Consider the following 23,579-nt stretch of genomic DNA (forward strand, 5'->3'; position numbering starts at 1 on the left):
AAATCAGTTGTTTATACTCCCCCGCCTGAGAATTTGTCTATGGCTCTGGCCATGAACAACCTGGGCTATACCGTAAATAATGCTGTTACTTCACTACTTCGGAAAATAACGAGAATAAGTAATATGAAACGAATTCTGGGAGATCAGATTTGTATTGCAATGAAATGGCTTTGTTAATGGCATAGACAAAATATCATTCTTTAAAAATTAAGTATCAACTTATGATTTCTGCAAGCAAGATCACAGGGTACAGCCATAATATTTTAAAAAATTTTCCGGTTATCTAGCTTCGTGATATGTTCTCTATTTAAAATATTATTCCAGAATAATATTGTACTTTCTAAAATAAGAAATCCATGAAAGCATTAATAAATGCCACCTTATTGTGTTCTGTGAATGCCACAGAGACAGAGTTTAATAATAATAATAATAATAATAATAATAATAATGAAGCTTCTAATCGCTCTATACTTCTGTTTGAAATTCCCTTAATCTTATGCAATACCGGTACGTAAAAAGCATATAATTTCTCCATTGTAATGAACATTAAGTCTCTTAAATTAAATATTTGATTATAAACATAATATGTAAGGGAATTTATATATTATGTCAATTGTGTTACAATGTTATCAATAAATAAGGGCATTGGTATTTTCGTTTTTCTGAGGTTACACCCACTGTCAACTAGAGACTTGTTATATGTAGATAGCAGCACAATAAACGTTAATATAGTACTGAAATTTAACACTAGGGGGTTGTAAATAAGAACTTGTTTTGGACTATGAACGTTAATATTGATGCGCTGTAAGAAAGTGATCAGATTTTATTCTTGAGCATCTAATATTTCTATTTTAAATTAACTTGTGGCTATTCCAGATACGTATATTTGTTTGTAAATGTGCAATTTCTTTGTGAAAAGTAGTTTTTTTACGTTTATGATTTTGGCACAGCTAATCGATTACGTCACCCATTTGTTGTATCCTTACGCGAGGCTACCTGCCATCATTAGGTAGTCTTGTGGTTGTAAGTTAAAATTTCTTGAAGTGGCGTATTTATTTAATTATTTACAAGCTGTGAATTGAGTGTACACAAAACTACAACCAGAGTGTCAACAGGACATTTATAACCGCGGCGGTTGATTCGTCTGTCTCTTTCTCTAGTGGGTTATAATAAAATTTGCCAAAATTCCGGTCCCTACAAGAAAACGAGAAGGCGCCTATCCCGGCAGGAACGAGGAAGGCAAGATGAATAACAAGCGGAAAAGTCGCTCAAATACTACAAGGTTAGCATTTCATAGAGGTTATATTACATAAAAGTAGGCAGGCACCATATATTTACTGTGCCATATGACCATCCATATGAAAACATCGTTTGGGACACTGACCTCCATAAGCAAGTCAGAATCATCTGACTTGGGTATATGTTACGTACTTAGAAGAATTCATTGTAACCTTTTGTTTATATTTTGTAGTTATATGACATTATGTTGAAATACATAGTTATATATTTAATTTCTGCTTTTATAAGGCGTGGTTCATTTTTTCCTTGTTAGGTCATCACGCAGCCGACCTGATAGGAATGTTGCTGCTGAAGGCATCTACCAAAATGCACACTTCATGCATGCAATTACTAGTCATGTAGGAAATACTGTTCAGGTAAACTGCACCACATATTTTATATTGTTAGGTTGAGTGTGGATTCAAGGAGCGCAATGTTAGTATTGCCAACTTTTAATGTAAAGACTAGAGACTGCTTAGGTATAGAACTCAGTATGTGTATGGAGCTATTAGAATTTTGTTTTTCATATAGATTTGAATGCGTCAGTTTGTTGCCTCTTCTGCCGTCAAACAGATTTTCGATTAAATATAAAATAATGATACGGTATTGTTTGTAAACAGTTGTAAGCCTATCTAAAATATATGCATTTGGCATATTTTGCTGCGAACTCGGTCTACTCTAATATTGAAATAAACTAACGGGCACAACTTTGATGAAGAATGACGTAAACTCTTTGTGTTTTGCGTGTAGAGTCACGAATTTAAGCCTAGTTTAATGAAAATATGCTATTTAACAATAGAGTTGTTTTCTTCTTCAGCTTTACGGCCCTTGTAGTTAGTCTTAGCGTCCCTGAAAACACTGGCCTACTCATTCTTATTTGTTGCTTTTAGTCGCCACAATTTCACACCTAGCCCTAAAATCATCCAACCATCTCCGTTTTTGTCTTCCGATATTACGTCTACCTTTGGTTTTTGAATTCACAGTCTTGTTTGGAATTAGCCTATAATTGTTTTATGTTTATAAAAATGGTGTTGAATTATTTGTTGCGTTGAGATAAAGTTTAATTATAGTAAATAAATTGATATCTTCAAGTATTTTCTCTAGCTATGTCACTTCGTATGTGCGAAGTGATACCTATGTAAACTCTTCTTCGAATTAATCACCACGTTTGAATTACATGCTTAGCGTCTTGTTAGAGCCTGAAGTTCACTTAGGTCCTTCTACTTTACCTAGCTCTAACTGTAAATAATTTGTTACATTTAAATTGCTTTTAGTCAGATTAAAGCTTATAATAGCCATGAAGAGGAAGATGGAATGTATTTTTATTTGCAACATAATTATTTTATGTTATAGCACGTTTTCTTTATAAAGTGAAAAGGCTTGCATTATCTTCCTTATATTAACAAAATTATTTCACTTTCCGTCACATAGGTTATATATTGAATTTTTAAAAGCTGTAAGGATAAACATTGAGTATAAAGTAGGTATTCTCTACATAAATGGAACATTGTTATTTTACCATTATATTATGGCCTAGCACACACTTTTATGTATATTATATTGATATTTAGATATAAAGACACAATTCCTCTGGGACTTGAGTTCGCTCACTAGAGGCAGTGACTGCATACTGAAATACCACAGTTTAATCCCATATTCCACTCAGTTACTAATAAAATGAGTATTAGGATTTCTTCCTAACTGTTTACCAATGAAATTAAACTAAGATATGTCTCACTATCTTCATAACACTTTGTCTTTTGCAGTGATATTTCCGTCATCTGTATTTCCTCTTTTACAACAAAAATAATCATAAAACTAGTTTGTTTTAGAAGGAGAAATATTCTTGTCAGGGTCTAGTTATTTTGTTAAAAAGTATAGATGGAAATGTAACTTAAGATTCATTAGTGAAATGTAGACACTGCCATGTATAGCAGCCATAGAACATACCAATACTGCAGTTGTTCCAGAATGATGGCATAGTGAAGTAGAAAATGGAGTGTTTACTGAATTTAGGTTTGGTAAATCTTTACAATAGTATTACCAAAGGAAGGCGGATAGCAAGGACCCCCCTTCAAAGCTACCATGGGATAACGTGGAAGAGAGGTTTGGATGGGATAGTGACTTTCTTAGACAATTGTGAGTATATGCAAGGCACACAAAAAACAAACTCGCCTTTTGTCTATGATCAATAAGGGAAATGCACGGAAATGAGATGTAATGCCCCTTCCTGCTGCCTATCACTTCCATCTCAACTGAGCGATCTTGCCTGCCCATACTATACCTCTCTGCCGGCCCCCACTTTCATAGCAACTTTCCACCCTTATTTTAGTGTGAAATAGGTGTTGGTACTCAATTTTTCTGTTACTTATGGTACATATGACTCGACTAGAAGCCAAGTACATAAATACATTTGTACCTTAATGTGTTAACGCTATTACAAAGAAATGCCTTAGGTTTTTGTGAATAGATGAAAAGCACTTCAAAAATGCATAAATATTATTCAGCCAGAGTCACTTTCTGATTAAAGGAAGGAGAAATGATAACTTAAACTGTCAACCAATAATTTTATAATATTTGTAAAGTTTTGAGTTTGATTTACCTGTAAATCCGAACTTCTTTGGAAAGAACTTGAATTTGACTAATAACTTTCGTGAACATTATTGTTTTAGACAGAGAAATATAGCGAGACTTGATTAGAATATGGATTTTATTGATAACATTAATTTTATGCTGCAGAAAAAGAATATCACTGGTATATAGATGATACTTTTCAATATACATTTTACTCATTTTACGATATTGCATTTCTTTGTTATATTTCGAATGGCATTCCTATTGATAATTTATTTTTGAATCATTATTTAGAAGACTTACGGAAATGAAACATTTATTATGTACTCAAGTAAGAAGATAAAACTTTCATGCTTACAAAGCATGTTTTGTAATCCCAATGAGTAGGGTACCTGGTTGATCACAGGTATAGTTAAGATGATAGTGAGTTTGACTTATGATCTAAGAGTACCAGTATGCTGTGTTCGAATTCTCTTTCACTGAGTACTGGTTGGGGGTTTTCCGAGGTTTTCCCATAACTGTAAGGCAAGTATTTATACTGAGATTGGACATTTCAAAAACATATTGGAATGGAGTCCAATAAGGAAATGTTCTGCTGGGAAACTGAGGTTTAGAGGTTGAACGATACATGCAATAACATTAAAATATTGCGAGCAAAGAATTGGAAGGCGCTTGCTAAAGATAGGAAAGCCAGAAATTCATTATCTAAGAGAGCTAAAATCCACAATGGATTGTAATACTAGTGGAAAAAGAAGAAAGGCGAATGTTAAATAATCCCTAAGCAAATACTTGTACTCGTCTTATTAACACCAGTTCCAACAAGCACAGCCTGTAGTGCATTCAGAACAATCGCAAAAAGATGTATTGATTACATTAATAAATTATAAGATATAATGTAATTAGTTTTGTACTAATTTCGTGATAATATAGCGCTTTGTGTATTGTGATTGGTGATTGTGTGTAATATTACTTTGCTAGGCCAGTCCTCTGCCTGGTAAGTATTGTGCTAAATGACCAAATGTCAGAAGACAAGAGGAGGTAATTATGTGGCAACCACAGAATAGGTATGTGGAAATGCTAAGAAAAAATTACGAAAATTGGCATATCGGTACAAAGTTAACAGGAAAATGGATATCAACGCATTTTCTTTTTGATCTCATCATTACTCAAAATGGATTCAATACTCACAGTGAAGTTTTTATTATAAGAACGAAATATGCTGCTGAATATAAGTGATACAGTCTATACTGAACAAGGATATAATTAAATAGATTCTTTCCTTGAGTTACCGTGTTACAAAAACCGAACTCCATGAAATGAAGCTAAGTTCACCCACGTACTGAGTGTCTGATCACTGTGAAATTTAGTAATAATTGCTTTTAACTATCTCTCTCCTCTATCTCTGCACGTTTTAAATACACGAAATGCTTCTTATATAAATGATGATCTTCGTGATTTAGCTAATTACTAGTGAAGAAAAGGATGCTGTTGTTTATATATTACGGAAATAATTTTATTCTCTACACCCATTTGTTTTCAGACAGATTTACAATGCAAGAAGTTGTACCAGTTAAAATTTATTTATTCATGTTTATTTCTTACTATAATCTCAAAGTGACAATGAAAGCCCCCAATCTTGCTCCTTATGTGCTAAAATTTACTGCCGACGTCAGAAATGTGGTGTAGTTTTCTTGTTATGATTCACTTGGTTTAAAAGTGTGACAAAAATCCAATGTTTTGGTGCACTCGCAAGAGTTCATCTTCAAGACTTCAAGAAATTAATGATCTGCTGTTAACTTCAGTGGTATTGGACTAGTTTTCAGAGCCATACAGTTCATTTTTTCACCATTTGATTGCTATCAAAAGGCGATTGTTGAAGTGTTATCATCATCCTTGCACATATTAGACTATGTAGCCTATATTTTGGTCTCATTCCATTGTTTGTTGACATGTAAATGAAAGTTTTGGAATTGTGTTCTTTATCATCTCCTTCATATCATGTTCCCAATTTCGTTTGTAATTTTAAATAATTTAAGAGAGATGGTTGCATTCTAAATTATTCTTCTATAATTCCTAAATACCGTTTATTGCTTCATAGTAGGAATATTTCAAGATTACTTATAAAATTATTTGGTAGTTTAAGTGCCATGCAGTTCATGTATTTCTTGTAAAATTACAGAGGATTAAATTCCTCTTTGAAAAAAATGGAATGAAGTTTTAAGATACAGTATCTGTATTACTTATTATTGTTTTAAGCAATCTGTATTGCTGGTTGAAGTGGTAATGATTTGGTTGAAGTGGTAATGATTGTAGTAGAGGAAGAAGTAAAACAGTTATGTAAGTTTAGGATTAGGTAGTCAGTACAAACTACTATAAAATAATGGAAAATAATGTAAGAAAGGTCGAAAGTAAATCTGGGTGTTTAAAGTTATGAGATTATACAAGAGAAGAGAAAAAAAAATCGGCACAGAATCAGGAAGTCAGTACGAACTATTATAAGAAGAGAGGAGAGTCAGTCAAATCAAATTAAATGTTGATTGTGTAGACATTATGAAAGAGACTATTTCATATCAAGATAATCTAATTCTTATAAAAACAATAATGTGTATAAATAAAGTGGAAGGTATAACAGTTATAGGGAATGAGTATGAAAAACGAGAAGATTCTGGCAAATCACCATGATAATTAAAAACACGAGAAATCAATCTTGCTTATTGATACTTGTATCAATACTACTCCATAGGGATGACAAGTTTAGAGATAGAAATTAAATTTAAATACAGTGAAACTTCTCTTAACGGACACTTCCCAATAGCGGACATTTTAAAATTTCCCTGCAAAATAACAATGGCCCTTATGATAAAATTCTTCCAAATAGCGGACATTCTCAATAACGGCCGCGGACACTGAAATGTATCTCTCAACAACAATTAAAACTTCCAAATAACGGACAGCGTGAAAGAAAAGAAAGAAACAGACGGTTGTAAATTAAACGGAATTCTTTGCAACAATCATTATCGTGCATTTGAACATTATTGTATTTTATTGAAGGTAAGCAGCACAGTTGTTAGTTGTGGTACTGTACGTGAGCAGTCCGTACTTTATTAGTTTGTCAAGTTGAGTTTTGAAAGTACAGTCACATTAAAAAAAAATGTCACAGAAACGTAAACGCTTGTCACTAAACGAGAAAGTGGATATTGTAAAGCATAGTGAGAAGAAGAAATTAAGTGTTCGTGAGCAGGCCACAAAGTTTAATGTAGGAAAAACTCAGGTTAGTGAAATTTTGAAAAACAAGGATGTTATTTTAAAATCATACACTGAGAATCCAAATGAGAACACAAAAAGAGCTTTTCCTAAAACTGATGGGCTTGCCATTGACAATTTAATATATGAATGGTTCTGCCGTGCTAGAGCAAATAAGATGCCTTTATCTGGGACCTTGATTAGAGAGAAAGCCTTAGAATTGCAGAAGAGTTGGGTTATTCTCATTTTAAAGCTTCGGGTGGTTGGCTAGACAAGTTTCGATCACGACACAATATTTCCTACAAAAGTGTATGTGATGAATCTACTTCTGTTCATCCAGAAATTACATCTGACTGGAAAAGTAAACTTACTGATATTTGTATTTTGATGTACTGTATACATACTAACGATTTTCTAAATAGCGGACACTTCTCAATAATGGACATTTCATTTTTACCCGGCGGTGTCCACTATTGGGAAGTTTCACTGTATATAGATCTCAGTAGAGAAAGAACTCAATTTGTAACATGAAATTCGTAGTAATATAGTAAGTATTGGTGTCACTGGAATTGTAATGAATGGACTGAAAAGTTGTTTGAAATTAGTAGATTTACTTGGGGAAAAAAATAGTCATACCGAGGTTAATAGTTTACAGAAGTAATCACAAACCCATACCGTATGGAATTAGGTCACTGTACAGACCCATTGCACTACCTCTTCAACATACCCTCTGTTGTTTTGAAATATCTCAAACTGGTGATGAATTTGAAGACTTCTGAGATTAAAATGCTGCTGATGAGCATATCCTGCCCAAATTTCTTCAGCACATCTTCGGAAGTTTGTGGGAACAAATCAGTGACACACTACATGTGTTCGGCTTTCTACCTTGCATTCAGAAGTCAGAACATTCAACAATCCTGGTCTGTGCATGTACAGTAACCTGTTAAAATTCGTACAGTTAGTCACAGATTTTAAGATATAGTTACAGTATTTAGCTCTTTTTGGTGAGTTTACTGATATAGTAGATTTCTTTGTTGACAGCTAGTATTATTTAGCTATTAATTGCTAAATTTCAGGTACCTTTATTGTGATTAGCCTACTGCCAAAGAGACAGGAATTACAGTTTTTGTCCATGATAAAAATTATTCCGAGGCCAGTTCAACAATCTCATACATCTTTTCATAACCCTTCATTCTTTAGCATAAACTGTACAAGCAAAAGGACATAACTATTAGGGACTTCCAGCCATGATACTGAAGACTTGATATTGTACATTTTAAAGGAAATGCTGCAGATTTAAAGAGTAAGTGGTATGGTATACTGTGATCAGTGGCGTATACTGGTTTAAGGGTCTGGGCTACCACTGACCCTATTATTACATAAAATATATTTTAAAATCCCTAGAATAAAATTCCTTACCTATTTATATGTGAATTCCAGACGTCTTGATTGGGACGAAAATACTTTGATGACTTCGTCATTGAAATTACAGTTGGGCCGCTTGTGAAGTTTCTGTAGAAATGACTTTTCAATGGACATCAGTGCCAAGCCGGATAAACGTTCTTGTGTACGAGTTGATCTACAGTAGGATTTTATTCTCTTCAATGCAGAAAATGTTCTTTCTACCGATGCTGACGTAGCTGGTATTGTCACAATTAATGTTGCCAATTTAAGGACTTCAGGAATAACTTGGTTCAGCTGGTTTTCATATATGGCAGATAATATTTCATGGATAGGTTTGTTCGAAAAATCAAAGACCTCTGCTGAATATATTACACTTAATTCATTTTTCAAACGTACTTGATCAAAGTGACTGTTATAGGACTGAAATAATTTGTTTAGTGCCTCATTCGGAAAGTTTTCTCTATAATCAGAAAATTTTTGAGAATCTAGAAGATGTGTGAACTGAAGCTTTCCATAATCAGAAAATCTGTCGATAATTTCCATGTGCATACGATCTAGTATGCTGTAGTACAGCTGCCTGTATTTCAATTCATCATCTCCTTTTCTTCTCTTTAATGGTGGTTCCATTGTATTGGCTGAAGAATTTTCATTTTCCATATTACTCCATATGGACGGAAACCCACTACGTCTGAACTCGGATATAGTATTTTTTAACTTTGATACCTCTTGCAAGCAGTATGCTATGTCTAGACTTTTTGTCTGAAGAATTTTGTAGAGCACATCTGTATGTGCGAACACTCTAGCATAGACTTCAAGAAGAAATATATTCTGAAACTGTGTGAAAAAATACAAATATCCTTGAGCCTGCACAATTACATCATCATCCCAGTTTTCTTCCGAGTCATTACAAATGATATTTTCAAAGAAAGCAGTCAGTTGTTCTCTATATTTCTTTACTGTATTTACAAGCCGAGATGTAAAATTCCATGTAGTTGGTGCTACTTTTGGGAGTTTCTTTTTCATAAATTCCTTGAGTTTTTCTGATCTTTTAGGAGACGATGAGAAAAATGCAGCTAAACCCGACAGTGTTTTGAAAAAAAATGCGACATTCTGGAATGGTTAAAGTAGTTTGTTGCAAAATAAATTGAGAACATGGCTGTAACAATGGACAAATAGTGCTTGAGGATACTTTTCTTGAACTTTTGTTTTTAAGCCATTAATATTTCTCGCCATAACTGAAGCACCATTGTATGTCTGTGCAATTAACTTATTGCCGACATTGTATTCTGCTATAACACCTTCCACATGCTGAAACAAAGCAGCAGCAGTTTTGCCCGAACTGACATTTGTGAATCCTATAAACCGTTCTTGAACATTGGCAGTACTGTCGACGTATCTTAAAACAGTGGACAGTTGACTCTGATTAGAGCAGTCACTTGTTTCATCAACAACAATGGCCACAAAAGGTGCTTCTTCTATTTCAGATTTTATGTTCTTTATCATAACCCCACTTATAGCAAATATTAAGTCATTCTGTATTGCGGGAGAAGTACCACGGAATACTGTTGAACTCTCAAGATGATTGGCCAGTAAATGGTCAAATTCACTTAAGGAACTTAAATATTCAATATAATTTCCTCTATTGTCTGATTCCACACTCTCATTATGACCCCGAAAATCCAATTCTTGTTTTCCTAGAAAGCAGACTGCGTTAATAAGACGCAGTAAAATCTCCTGATTTTTTTTCACAAGAGCATTGTGTTGGTTGATGTGTAGAGCTTTTTGCTTATCTAGCTGTAAATCAATTCTTGTCTTCCCAAAGTTTGCAAACTTCATGCTACTATAAATATGAGCTTTTGATTTGTCGTGTTTTAGGACTGCCGTTCGAAGGGAGTTCATATTAGAAAACCCCTCTTTTGACCACACATTAGTTTCGCGGCTAAATAACAAACATGGCCAGCAAAATAGTTTAGACAGTTTAGAACTACCACACAACCAATTCCACTTACCATATGATGTTGAAGTGAAATGGCGTGTGTACTCACGCTGTTTTTCTTTTACGTCCATGGACAAATTTAACTCAGGAGTTGGTCTTTCCATTTTCACAATTTCAACTTTCTCGTTGTATGTACGACGGTTAAAAGGCACTTTTAATAAACCTTCTATTACACAGTCATTTTCAACACAAACCTCTCCAGAAACTTGTTCTGCTATATTTTTCACAATATCACTTAATTGGGAAATTAAAAACTTAATAATTCACAATTAATATAACTCTTAGACACTCGAACAAATCACATATTTAAAATACTGCACTGCAAGAACACAATCACATTCATGAGCTAGCGTACTAAGCGTAATGTTGCTTCGCGCCTGCGAAGAAACCGATCACGAGAGCGGCAACTCACCAGGCCTACACTAGTACACTGCACGATGGAAACAGAGGGGAGCGGGGGATGGGCAGTTGTGCGACAGGACAGCGTTAGCGGAACGGTCACAGGCTATCCCTCGTAGCAGCGGTTTCTCCAGTGATGCCGCCTTGACAACTTGTTTCTTTTCGAGAGCAGAGAGCTCATATAAATCTAACAATTACTTTAATTTTAATTACTGTGGTAAAACTAATACGGTAATACAAAATTATTACATTATGTTATATTATAAACTTTTTCTTTTGTAATTTCCTTGGGCTACCGCCGGTAGCCCCGGTAGTCCGCAAAATATGCCCCTGACTGTGATTCAGAGATGTTCCAAGGAAAATGATACCGCATTGAGATAATGACAATTCTTATCACGATAGTAGTAACAATCATGCATGTATTTCATGTTCAGAATTTAACCAGTGGCATCTTACTTACTTACTTATGTCTTTTAAGGAACTTTGAGGTTCATTGCCGCCCTCACATAAGCTTGCCATCGGTCCCTATCTTGAGCAAGATTAATCCAGTCCCTACAATCATGTCCCACCTTCCTCAGATTCATTTTAATATTATCCTCCATCTACATCTCGGCCTCTCCAAAGGTCTTTTACCGTCCGACCTTCCAACTAACACACTATGCATTTCTGAATTTGCCTGTACGTGCTACATGTTCTGCCCATCTCAAACATCTGGATTTAATGTTCCTAATTATGTCAGATGAATACAATGCATGCAGTTCTGCATTATGTAACTTTTTCCGTTCTCCTGTAACTGCATCCCTCTTTGCCCCAAATATTTTCCTAAGCACCTTCTTCTCAAACACCCTTAATCTCTGTTCCTCTCTCAAAGTGAGATAACCAGTGATATCTGATGAACTTAAAATGCAAGGTGTGCTGTCCTGAAGAAACATGATTTAATCAGTTTTAAAAGTTATTTACGAGTAACATTAACACAGAATGACCTGCACACGAGAGTATTGAAGTGTTTAAACTAACAGGATGAAAGTAATTAAAAGTTGTACGAGTGTGTCACATACCTATCCACCCCCTGAATTTAACATTATCCATGTTGCTTCCCACTGTTTAATAATAATGTCAGAATGTTTCTTCAAAGCTTGACATGTACTCTTCCATATCTAACTTCTCATCTCATCATAACAATTTGTGGTTACAACAAACCAAATTATGAATGTGAATACCAGAAGAGATAGGAAATAATTTGGAGATACTTTCGTTATCTTGCAGTACATAGTGATAGAGAGAGGGGGGGGAGAGGGAGAGAGAGAGATTTTTTCTCTCTCTCTCCCCTAGGAAAGAAGTTGTATATTAATTTCGTAATCTTCTTGGTTAATATGGCTTTCTCTCTGTCGCATATACCATTATCCCATTGTGCACTGGAATTCATTGTACTGTGAAATTCTTACTTAATTCTTTAATTTATTGAATTGTACTAAAGTATACAATAATAGTATTACTTTGTATTTGTTTGAGAATCTATAAATTATTTGCATGTTAAATATATAAATAACTTCTTTAGGTAATTGATGGGAAAGGAGCAAACACTGGCAGGATTAAGAACGATAGTTAAGGAAAAGAAATTTTTCGAATACATTGTAATCTTATTACTTTGGTACAAAATTTATATATGTTTTCCATGAATTGTTGCAAAGATAACATTTAAAAACATATTTTAAAGTTTTTTTATATAGAAATTGTGAAGTCATTGCTACAAAATTATAGTCATTGACAGGTTAAACACAAATCTTAACATATGCTATTTCATTTGTTAGCAGGTTCAATATTATATCAATTTTATGGTCAAAATGAGAAAATTACATGTTTATTTGCTTTCATCCTCCCCCCCAAAAAAGACACATCTGAAGCTTTGCCATTAACATATAACAGTTATGGCATATAAAATATTTCAAATCTTCCTTAATATCAGGAGTAGGAGTATGCTCCTGATGCTCTTTTAGGACATATTTTCATGAAAAAGATACTACACATGAAGCAGTCATCCTTAACAGACCTAGTATTTCTATCACAAATGTAGCATCTTGCTTATTAATTGTAGGGATTTTGTTTGGAATTTGTGTGCATTCACTTGAAGTTAGTTGAGCAGGTTGGTGCCTTTACTTTTCATCTCTTTCTTTTCGTCATGTTTTCGCTTTCTCTTAGTTTTTTTCTTGTTCCATATTTTTTATAGCTCTATCTTCTTGAGTTTTCTTCCAAACTGAACTTGTAATTACAAAGGAAATCATTGTATTTGACGTTTTTGTTTAAGTTATTGAGGCCACAACTATAAGTCATGTAACTGTGAAGATGTTGGCCTGGCATGCTTGTGTGGTGTTTTAACTAATTTTCGATTCACAGAACTGTCAATCTTCTTAGGGAAGCAATTTATCTGTTTGCCCTGTTTCACAGGGCTGTGATACAAGTAGATTTTCCTGAATTTATGGGAAAAATGAAAGCCTGATCTGTGATCCTACTGAACTCTTTGGTCTCATGTTTGTTTCTTGTAAGCTTTCATTTTTATCTATTGGCTGAGCTGATGCTTTGGTTTGTCTAGGAGAGCGAATTACTGTCAGTATTTGATCCTCAAAGACATTTTGTGAAATGAATATTGTCACGATTCAAGGGAAATAGTCCAGAAGCCCGAAGTCCATTAATTAATCTCCAGTTTCACAGGTTTATCCATTTTCTCCATCCTTCCCTAATTGGGCTAAACACCATTACATCTGCTGTTTGCAAAAACGGATAACATTAGAGTAGAGGGGTATCAGAATTACTCCAAGTTGTGTATGTGACATGTTAGGTGCCTCTTATTATGTCCGTCAAAAAAAAATTGTTGCAATTGTTTCCACTTTTTAAGGCTCATTCACAATGAAAATTAAACATAACGTAAACATTAACATAAGCACATAAACATATGCCACAAACTTAAGTAGCCAAGGCCCATTCACAATGAAAATTAAACATAACGTGAACATAACACGTGTGTGGAAACAAACATACCGAATCAACAAAACTACGGAATCTATTACATAAAAATGGAGAATTGCACAATGACCGACGATGTAGCTATTCAATTTATGTTTCTAATAACTACAATGGCATCAGTATATGGCTTTCAATACTTGAAATCAAAGAAACGGAGATGTAAAATAATCAACTTTTCGTCATATGATTCCATGTTGCGCACTTAGCTATCATCACAGCCAATAGATCAAAATATTGCCTGTAGGCAAAGCCCATGAGATGTTAAACAAAAAGTGAAAACACGCTTTCCACTTGTGTACTGTTTCCAAATCGCATAAACATAAGCATGAAAGTTTGGAGTTTGCAAACTTTCATGTTAACGTCTTATGATTAAGATTAAGTTTATGCTTATGTAATTAATTGTGAATGCTTTCATTAAATAACATGGACACAGGGTTTTATGCTTACGTTATGTTTATGTTTAATTTTCATTGTGAATGGGCCTTAAGGCATGTAGCAGTTTGATCAAGCCAGCTACAATTCTAGCTGCAGTTACAGCTTCTTATGTTATTTTTGTGGTTTCTGGATATCTGTAAAGAAATGCTCGATATCATCCTGTGTCTGTCATATTGTCCTTAAAAGGATTATATCTGTCATTTAATTGTAAAAATTCTATATACGAAATATGACATCTTATGTATGGAAAAACCATACTAAAACTATTAATTACCAATTTCTCAAGGATCCTTTCCTCTTTATTAGTTAAAATTGGATTTGGTCGAGTTTTGACTTTCACAGAATTGTGTTTTAGATGAAAGTGGATGAATGGTTGCTGTTGGAACGTTGTGCTTTTTGCCTGCAGTATTTAACATCGTTAATTACAGCCTCTAAATTATGAGATGTAAATCGGTTCTTTGCAGATAACATTTCAGATTTCATATGGGAAGAGTGGTTTCTTTAATTAAACTTGGGTTGTTTCACTTGGGACATTTTTGTGTACTCTCTTTGGAAGGTGTCTTCTCTTTTATTCCTGGAATAGTTCTTGAAAACTCTCTCCAGTCTTTCCTATTTTCTGCCATCCTCTTTTTGTCTCCTCATATGATCCATATATCTTAATGTCGTCTATCATGGGATATCTTCCTCTACCCCGAAGTCTTCTCCTGTTCACCATTCCTTCCAGTGAATCCTTCAAAGACTAATTTTGTTATATATTTTTCGCGTATAAAAGGCTATTTTAAAGCAATTTTTTTTTTAAATTGACTCGTTTTCCACTGTATTTAACTATCCTTTTCCCTTGGAACATCAGTGCACAGTAGCTTTAAAACTAGCATCACGGCAGCTGACAAGGACATAAATGCGCGTTATATTATAATATGTATTGCATTTTTCACATACCAGAGTCTATTTTAAAGCAAAAAAAAATTAATTCACTGGTTTTCCTTTATATAAAAATCCTCTCCCCTTAATTATAGGCTGTGTTAGTCCACATTGATGACTGATGAGGTTTCATTAGTCACAGCTTTTATTTGTTCTTCAGTATAGTGTTTACAAATGATGAGTCATTGTGTATGTTTAGGTTTTAACTTTTGTGGATGAAAAATTGAAAAACAACTTCTTTTCGCGATTAACTTATCTTTGATAAAAGGCACATTCATGGACATTTACACATTCCATACATATCATACTTGACGAAGAGTTTTTTTTTTTTATCCAATGCCACCAGGTTGTCTTTTCGACATTTCTGGTCTCCTCTCCTGGCTGTGGCTTAATTGTAACCCACTTCTGAAGTTGGGGCGCCTGGAAGGCGGAGTTACATTACCCCGATGATGTGATAGGATGATTATGATAATGTAGTGCCAGGAGAGGTCTTAAATCTAAACTTAACCTAAATTCCAGACCATGGACGAACACAGGAATAATTCCCTTTAAGGAAAAATTCCTGTGCTCTAACCGGGAATCGAACCTGGGACCTCATGAACTATAGCCAGAAGCTCTAACCACTAGACCATGAGGCTGGTCACTTGACGAAGAGTATGTTACAATTATTTTTTCTTTCTTTACTGACCTTAGTATCAGTGATTGTATATAAATGCAATAACTTAACCATGACTTAAATTATGAAACTGGAATCAATTTTTACATTCTGCTTTGTAGCTTATCTTATTTTACACATCAGATTAATTAGTGGGTATTTACATGTTCATCTGCATTAACTCTGAACACTGTGTGAAAATAATAAAGTGTGTGTAATTCGTTTAATTTTATGAACAAAATAGTGCAGATGCTCAATGGAACTGACTTCGAATAATGCCATATGTTTGTAAATCATTCAACAATATCCAGAAACCATATTTGCTGTTAGCAGATCTGCGAACATTATGGTTTGTTGATTAGTAATCAATGATTACCTTTAGCTCCATATCTGATTGTACTTAGCAATTCTACCCTCTTTTGAGGTGGAGACGTCTGTAATGTTTAATTCATTGGCTCTCCTGATGATGATTGTAATTAAAGTGTGGACCAATGCTAGCCAGTTTTTTTGAAGTGCTGTAAGTCTACGACAGAGGACCTCTAGTTTTACTTTCTACCAGTAGGAAACCATTCTGAAAAATTTTACTTCTTTAAAAATCCACAAGTACAGCTTGATTCAGGGATTTTGGTCTTTGCAAAAAGTAAGTGGACAGACTAAGAGCTAGTTACTCATCATTACTGATAGGCTGGGTTGCACAGGTCAGGCCGCACAGTCATAACACCTAAAGGTACGGTCACACGTCGCTACTTTTACAGCGATGCAGTATAAAAAACTGCGCAACTCTCGTACTGCGATGTGTGAACAACGGTGCAACCAAAAAGTAGTGGCTGCTGAACCTGCTGCCCGCTACTTTTCCATGCTGCGTGCAGCATAAATGTAGCGACATGTGAACAGGGTTCTCAGGGTTGCAGCCGCAGCATTTTTGATAACGGTTTTGTTGAAACTTTTGCTGCGGTTGCGACCAGTGTTGCCACCCAAATGTGCCAATGATACTTTTATTGTTTGGATGTATTTTAATGTTAGATGTGATGAAAATAAATTATTTGTAACAGTTATTAAATGCACAACACAGTCTGAGCATATTTGCTGACGATATAATTCACTTTTTTAATTTTCTGTAGCGTAGTTTCAAATAGGATGGTTGCCAACATTGATTATGTGAATATGCTGTTGGTTATCATTTAAGTATATAGGCGTTTTTAAAAGCTTTATAGTACAAATAATGCCATTTTTTGAATACTAGTTAGGACAGAAAAGCAAATAATAGATAAGTAAGCTTTCGCATGAATTTATTAATAATGCGAACATAACCACAAAATGTATATTGAGAAGTCAACACGGAGATGGAAACCTGTAGCATGACTGCGGCTGCAAAAGTAGCGTCTTGTGTGTGAACAGACTCGCAACCTCCAGTTGCAACTTTTGCTGCACTCGGGTTGCGCAGGATGAAAAGTAGCGTGCAGCACGCTACTTTTGGCTTACGTGTGAACATGACACGCAACTTTTGCAGCTGCAGTACAAAAGTTGCGCAGCAAAAGTAGCGACGTGTGACCGTAACTTAACACTTCATTCTTATCCTGACGTGGTACATTCCATCTTAAAAACACGATATTCTTCCACACATCCTGTTACTAACCACTACGTCTGTTGACTAAGCAATGTTATCATGACTTATATTTTCTTGACGTGGAATATCCCTCAGCTACGAGCATAGTTATTATTTTCATTCTTTTTCTTCTCTCTTCCCCTCCTATGCATGTTTGTGAATGAATTTTTTTCTTATGACGCAACACACAGCTCACTCACTAGCCAAACAAGCAAGGACAAGGACCAAGATTGTTGAATCGAGCTGTATATATAAAATAAGCATATAGACATTGTTTAGTAATTACTTCAATAATACTTACAAATAAGGCTTGCCTTACGGATGATATAGAACATATTACTTTATCACAGAAGTAATTATGCTCAGAAAGAAAGTAATAAGCTCGTAAATAGTACATTTTCAATCTAAGTTATTTAACATAGCCTATTGCATACTAATGAGAATATGTATATTGTGAGCTTTTTCAATGCAAATATTGTCCTTAATTTATTTTCATATTCTGCTTTATAATTTCTGAGAAAGGAACATAGGTTAAGGGTTTTTGAGAATAAGGTGCTTAGGAAAATATTTGGGGCTAAGAGGGATGAAGTTACAGGAGAATGGAGTAAGTTACACAACGCAGAACTGCACGCATTGTATTCTTCACCTGACATAATTAGGAACATTAAATCCAGACGTTTGCGATGGGCAGGGCATGTAGCACGTATGGGCGAATCCAGAAATGCATATAGAGTGTTAGTTGGAAGACCGGAAGGAAAAAGACCTTTGGGGAGGCCGAGACGTAGATGGGAGGATAATATTACAATGGATTTGAGGGAAGTGGGATATGATGATAGAGACTGGATTAATCTTGCACAGGATAGGGACCGATGGTGGGCTTATGTGAGGGCGGCAATGAACCTTCGGGTTCCTTAAAAGCCATTTGTAAGTAAGTATTCTCTTTATAATTAGATAAACATTACCTAGCAAAATCCTATTTTGAAAAGCAACTATAACAGTTGGGGAAATCTTTGTGTTAACTGCATGTTACTCCTGTATGGTTGGATGATCGTTCACCTCTACTGAGGCCCTTAGCACTCCATGAGCTGTTGCATTATGGATGTTTTTTTCAATACCTACATTAGTTCTTGAGCGTGTATGTGTTGACGCAAAAATTATGTAAATAGCCTATAGGGATACGTTTTTATGGTAAAATGAATCGGTATTTATTTGTAATATTAGAATCATGTGACATAAATAAATGCTCTGTAATCTTCTTTTATAATTGCGTAATTCATAGAATGAATTGCAGTTATTTACATGTGAAATCATATTTCTTACACATTTTACCAGTCATGCTCAAAAAAAATTACGACGTGTTTCATTCATATTAAGCTTTAATTTCGTTCGGTTTTGTGTGTTTCATCTTTACAAAATGTATTCTAACATAGAAATTGAGACTGTAGTAGAAGATTCCTAACACATGATGGGGTTGTGATGATGGTGGAGGCAACAATGGTAGAAGAAACAGTGTAGGTGTTGATGCTGCTGATATTGATCATTTTTAGATTGTTTTGTATTATGGTAAAAATTTATTTACATCTTTTAATATTTAACAGTTTTCATTCTTCTGATTTTAGGTTCAGACACTGAATGGTTCGATTTTTGAGGGCGTATTTCGTACATTCTCAAGCTTGTTTGAAGTGGTGCTTGAGATGGCCCATAAGGTTGATCAGAATAATCCAACTCATATTAATGTTGATACAGTGGTTGAAAAACTAATATTCAAACCAGATGATATAATTACTATTGAAGCAAGAGATGTTGACCTTGAATATGCTACGAGAGGTTAGTTAATCTAATTTATCGTATCTATTACAAAATAATTTAATTTATAGTTTTACGAAGCCTTCTTGGATGTTTATTTTCAGAACAGGTCACTGATATTTACACTTATTTGTGTTTAAGGTGTATTTAAGACAGATTCTGCAATTTCCAAATTCAATGGGCAAGTGACTGAAAAGGAATTGGAACCATGGGTAGGACCTGGTTGCAATGGGGATGATGGCTGTGAGCTTGAATCAACCAATGCTGTAAGTTGTTTTCCCATTATTTTGAATGCATTGAATCATTTTGTGTATCATTGAATTTATAAGATACTTAGGAGCTTCTGCTAATGCATTGGATTAATTTAAGATTAAACTTGTCCCCTCTACACATTGTGTCTTCTCAGACATGATAAGACTCAAAAGTAATGCATTTTTTGTTTGCATATATTTATTAATTGGTTTGTGTTTAAGAATAAAATCAATGTTGGACACAGATTTGAAAACTATTTGTACCCCTCCTAAAGTCCCTCCCCTCCCCTCCCCTCCCCTCCCCTTCCCTTCTCCCATCTACACACACACGAGACAGGCACGTCAGAAAGTAAGTTTTAAATGTCATTGCCATATGTCAACATTCAACATGTCTTGCTGTGATAGGTACTTCACTGATAAAGTCGTTATGCTGGTTGCCACTTCAGTTAGATGTTGTGTGTGTAAATGCAATTTGCTTTGGTAAAGTGACATCTTTTGTGCCAGTTGCATTGTGAAAACACCGATTTTGCTGAATGAAATTTTAAATTCGTGCCACATAATGACAAGTAATTGTAATTTCTAATAACTGTAGTAACTTATGTAAATTAGTAAATAACTTTCAACATTATTATTTATCATCATTGTTCAATAAAAATCTCTGACCATCTTCTAACTTTTAGTGGGTAATTTATTAACTTATGATTTGGAATTTTTGTGATGTAAATATTATTGTATTTCTGTTTTTACATCACATTAGTAAATATAATACAGCTGCTGGTTTTTTGTGTTGTCTGTTGAATTGTTAGGTGTTCTGCGTGTATTGGTATATAGGTTTGTTTGTGATCAGTTATTCTTATGCAGTGGCACTTTCCTTCTGATATTCTGCTTTGAGTTATTGTCTCTTAATGAAATAGCTGTCATTCAAACTATGTGTATTACTTTCATTAATATCTGTATATGGAAGTTAACACGCAGTGGTAGCCACTATTTGGAGAATGTATTATTGTTATAGTACATATAAGCTTAGGAATATTTTTACACTTTCTGTAGTCGAAATCTAGTAGAAGGAATGGTGATGGTTTATGAATTGGACCCTACAGAATAGACTTGCGCTGTACTGTCACAGTGCACTGTGCTTGTGTAACTGATAACAGTGTAAACACTTATAACTATTCTTATTGGGACATAGTGTATGAGAGTATTTGGCATTGGAATGGCAATGATATTTACCAGAAGAGAGGATAACTTGCTAACTAACGTATTTATATAAGTGTAGCTGTAGTGGATAGGAATGACTGTTATAAAGTGTAGGTGGCCAAACTGAAATGCACCCCCTTAGGATCACAGACTTCTGATCATCCAAGTGGCAGACTGTTATTAGGTTGGCCTATGTTCCTTATTTTTCTGATCTTAGCAGCTTTCATGTGAAAATCCTTTGTCAATATATCTGAAACATGAGTCCGCGGAATCCTCAGATTTTCGTCTACAATTTCTCGCTGATTTCATTGATTGCTGCCCTTGTTTGTTCAACATTTTCTGGCGGTTCGCTTGTTGAAGTCCTCCACAACATGGATAACTTTCAACAGATTCCTGGCCATCTTTGCATCGTTGGTATCACAATTTTATCTGGGCTTCTCTTCGAATCATCTCTGAATGACTGGCTACCAAGATACCTGAAGGCTGCGTGATGGATTTGCGAGATATTCAAGCTGGGTGGATACTTTATGGACTGACCTCGTGCATTTCTGAAATTCTGAAAATAAATCGTCATCATTATTATTATTGTTGTTGTTGTTGTCGCCGCCGTATTATAAATAAGTTCGCAATGCTCAAACATCTTCCAGTGCTTAAATGTTGTTGTTGTTGTTGTTGTTTTCTAATGCCAGGCATTTGACAATAAAATCATTTGACCTCTTAACTGCAATATTTTTCAAAGATATTATCATGACTGGCCCCTGAAGCACAGATTTTGAGGTGTTCCGAATCCATTTCTTGGTTTGAGTTGCACAATGGGCAGTTAGGGGACTGATATATTCCAATTCTATGCAGGTGTGTGGCCAAACAATCATGGCCTGTTGCCAATCTAAATGCAGCTACAGACGATTTTCGTGGTAAATCGGGAATTAACTGTGGATTTTGATGCAGGGAGTTCCATTTTTTCCCTTGGGATTGAGTTATCAAATTTTGTTTGTTGAAGTCTAAGTATGTAGATTTAATAAATGTTTCTTCTCTACTCTTCTCTATTTTCCTAGTCTCTTTTTTTATACTTTTAATTTCTTTACTAAATTTCCTCCATCCATGTAACCCATGGTCTTTCCCTTCCCCTTCCTGTAGGTATCCATTCCAATATCTCCTATCAGATTGAGGGGTAAATGGCAGCCAGAACATAGTGTCTACTGTGGAACTTCATAGTACCTAATTCAAGAAAACATGGAACTCTATCTCCATGCCCATTATGTGCCTTCATGGCACACACACACACACACACACACACACACACACACACACACACACACACACATATATATATATATATATATATATATATATATGGATTGCGAAGTATATTGTAAGATGGAGAAATTCATATTTAAATCAGTTGACTAAAAGATAAACGAAATATGACGTAAGCTTTGACATTCAGAATCTAACCAAGAATATTATTTCATAATTCGATATGCAATCAAGTACTATGTATGTGTATATATAGAAATTTTCCACTTGATATAAGCAAGAAAGTACTGAGAGTAGACATTAAAATATCCTGAGACCATTTAACTACATTATATCTACATATTCTTAATACCTGTTTGCATTTGCTATTACCAAACACAGTATGATAGTTTCACAAATCACAATAATGAATTGTTAAGTACTGTAATTAAATTTACGATTTTCATATACTTAAACATACAATCAAATTTCTACAAGCTTACTTTCAATTGAGATAGTGATGTATACTATCAATTGCTATGTACTGCTGCTAGGCTACACTGGTGTGACTATATCATGTAAAGAAATCGATTATAAACATTTGGAATAGGTTCGGAATTTTGCTGAAGCTTGTTGTGTATTAGCAAATTCATTCAACAACGTATATTCACTAGAAGCAGGATTTTCCTTAAAGTTCGGTTCCTTGAAATCTGAAATTATTTAAAAGTAGGAATGTTAAAACGAGGTTTTATATTTTGTGCACCAATTTTATTTTCTTATTGTTAAATCCAACTTTCACTGTCTGCAGCTGTGCTACCAATTTCTGTCAGGCAGTCTGCATAGATGCGAAAAGACTCTTAGAAAGCCTCTTATCATTACCATTAGTTGTTCTTACTTTAAAAATAAAATATGTAGCCTTATTTAAGAACTTTTTACACGAAGTTTTTGTTTAGTATTTTTGGATCAAAACACATCTCCTCCTCATATGCTGTTATCTGGTACACTTCCAATCTGGCTCTAAAGATATGCACTGTAGGACGATTGAGAACTTTTGACACCTGGGAAATTCTCTGCAGATCTTAGATACACATACTCCTAGTGGTAATAAAAAAGAAAAGATTTTTTATTCAAATGATCATGGGTATGAAGTGTATGCTCGAAGTATCACAGTTTATTAAGCCCACAACTTGTTCATATACCCTTGTTCCAATGTACAGTTCAGCTGATCAGCTATTTGGTTTTGAAATTAAATATATAAAAGGATGTTCAGGAATCATGTATTGATGTCAGTGGTAGAAGTACTCGAAGAGTATACTGTAAACATTTCCTGAAAGAGTAAGTCTGGGTGACTGTAATATCAGTTCACCTCTTCATTGTCGACTGACTCTTTGATGGTAACCAGGCCTGTAATGCTATAATGCAGACTGCCCATGATCAGTGTGCATATGGCTCAATTTAGAGAGAAGTTTCATTATTTTATAAACACCATCCATCCACAAGTACTAATGTATTCACTGGTCAAAGTCAGTGTTCAGCAGCACTTTGTCATCGTGTTGG

At 34.6% G+C, this 23,579-nt stretch overlaps 1 protein-coding gene across 3 annotated transcripts in view; it reads left to right on the top strand.

Annotated features, from left to right (window-relative positions):
• The first annotated feature begins 643 nt into the window (after positions 1-643).
• Positions 644-23,579, top strand: part of LOC138701090 (ataxin-2 homolog) — a 53,195-nt gene continuing 30,259 nt past the window's right edge. For 2 of the 3 annotated variants that reach the window (XM_069827664.1, XM_069827665.1), the window contains exons 1-4: positions 644-1,282; positions 1,553-1,655; positions 19,152-19,359; positions 19,480-19,604. In XM_069827664.1, the coding sequence (XP_069683765.1) occupies positions 1,245-1,282; positions 1,553-1,655; positions 19,152-19,359; positions 19,480-19,604 (474 nt within the window). In that variant the 5' untranslated portion in view covers positions 644-1,244. The remainder of the gene's footprint in view (positions 1,283-1,552; positions 1,656-19,151; positions 19,360-19,479; positions 19,605-23,579) is intronic. The other variant, XM_069827666.1, reaches the window with a different exon arrangement.

Source organism: Periplaneta americana, chromosome 6 (assembly GCF_040183065.1).
Source record: "Periplaneta americana isolate PAMFEO1 chromosome 6, P.americana_PAMFEO1_priV1, whole genome shotgun sequence".
NCBI classification, from domain to species: domain Eukaryota; kingdom Metazoa; phylum Arthropoda; class Insecta; order Blattodea; family Blattidae; genus Periplaneta; species Periplaneta americana.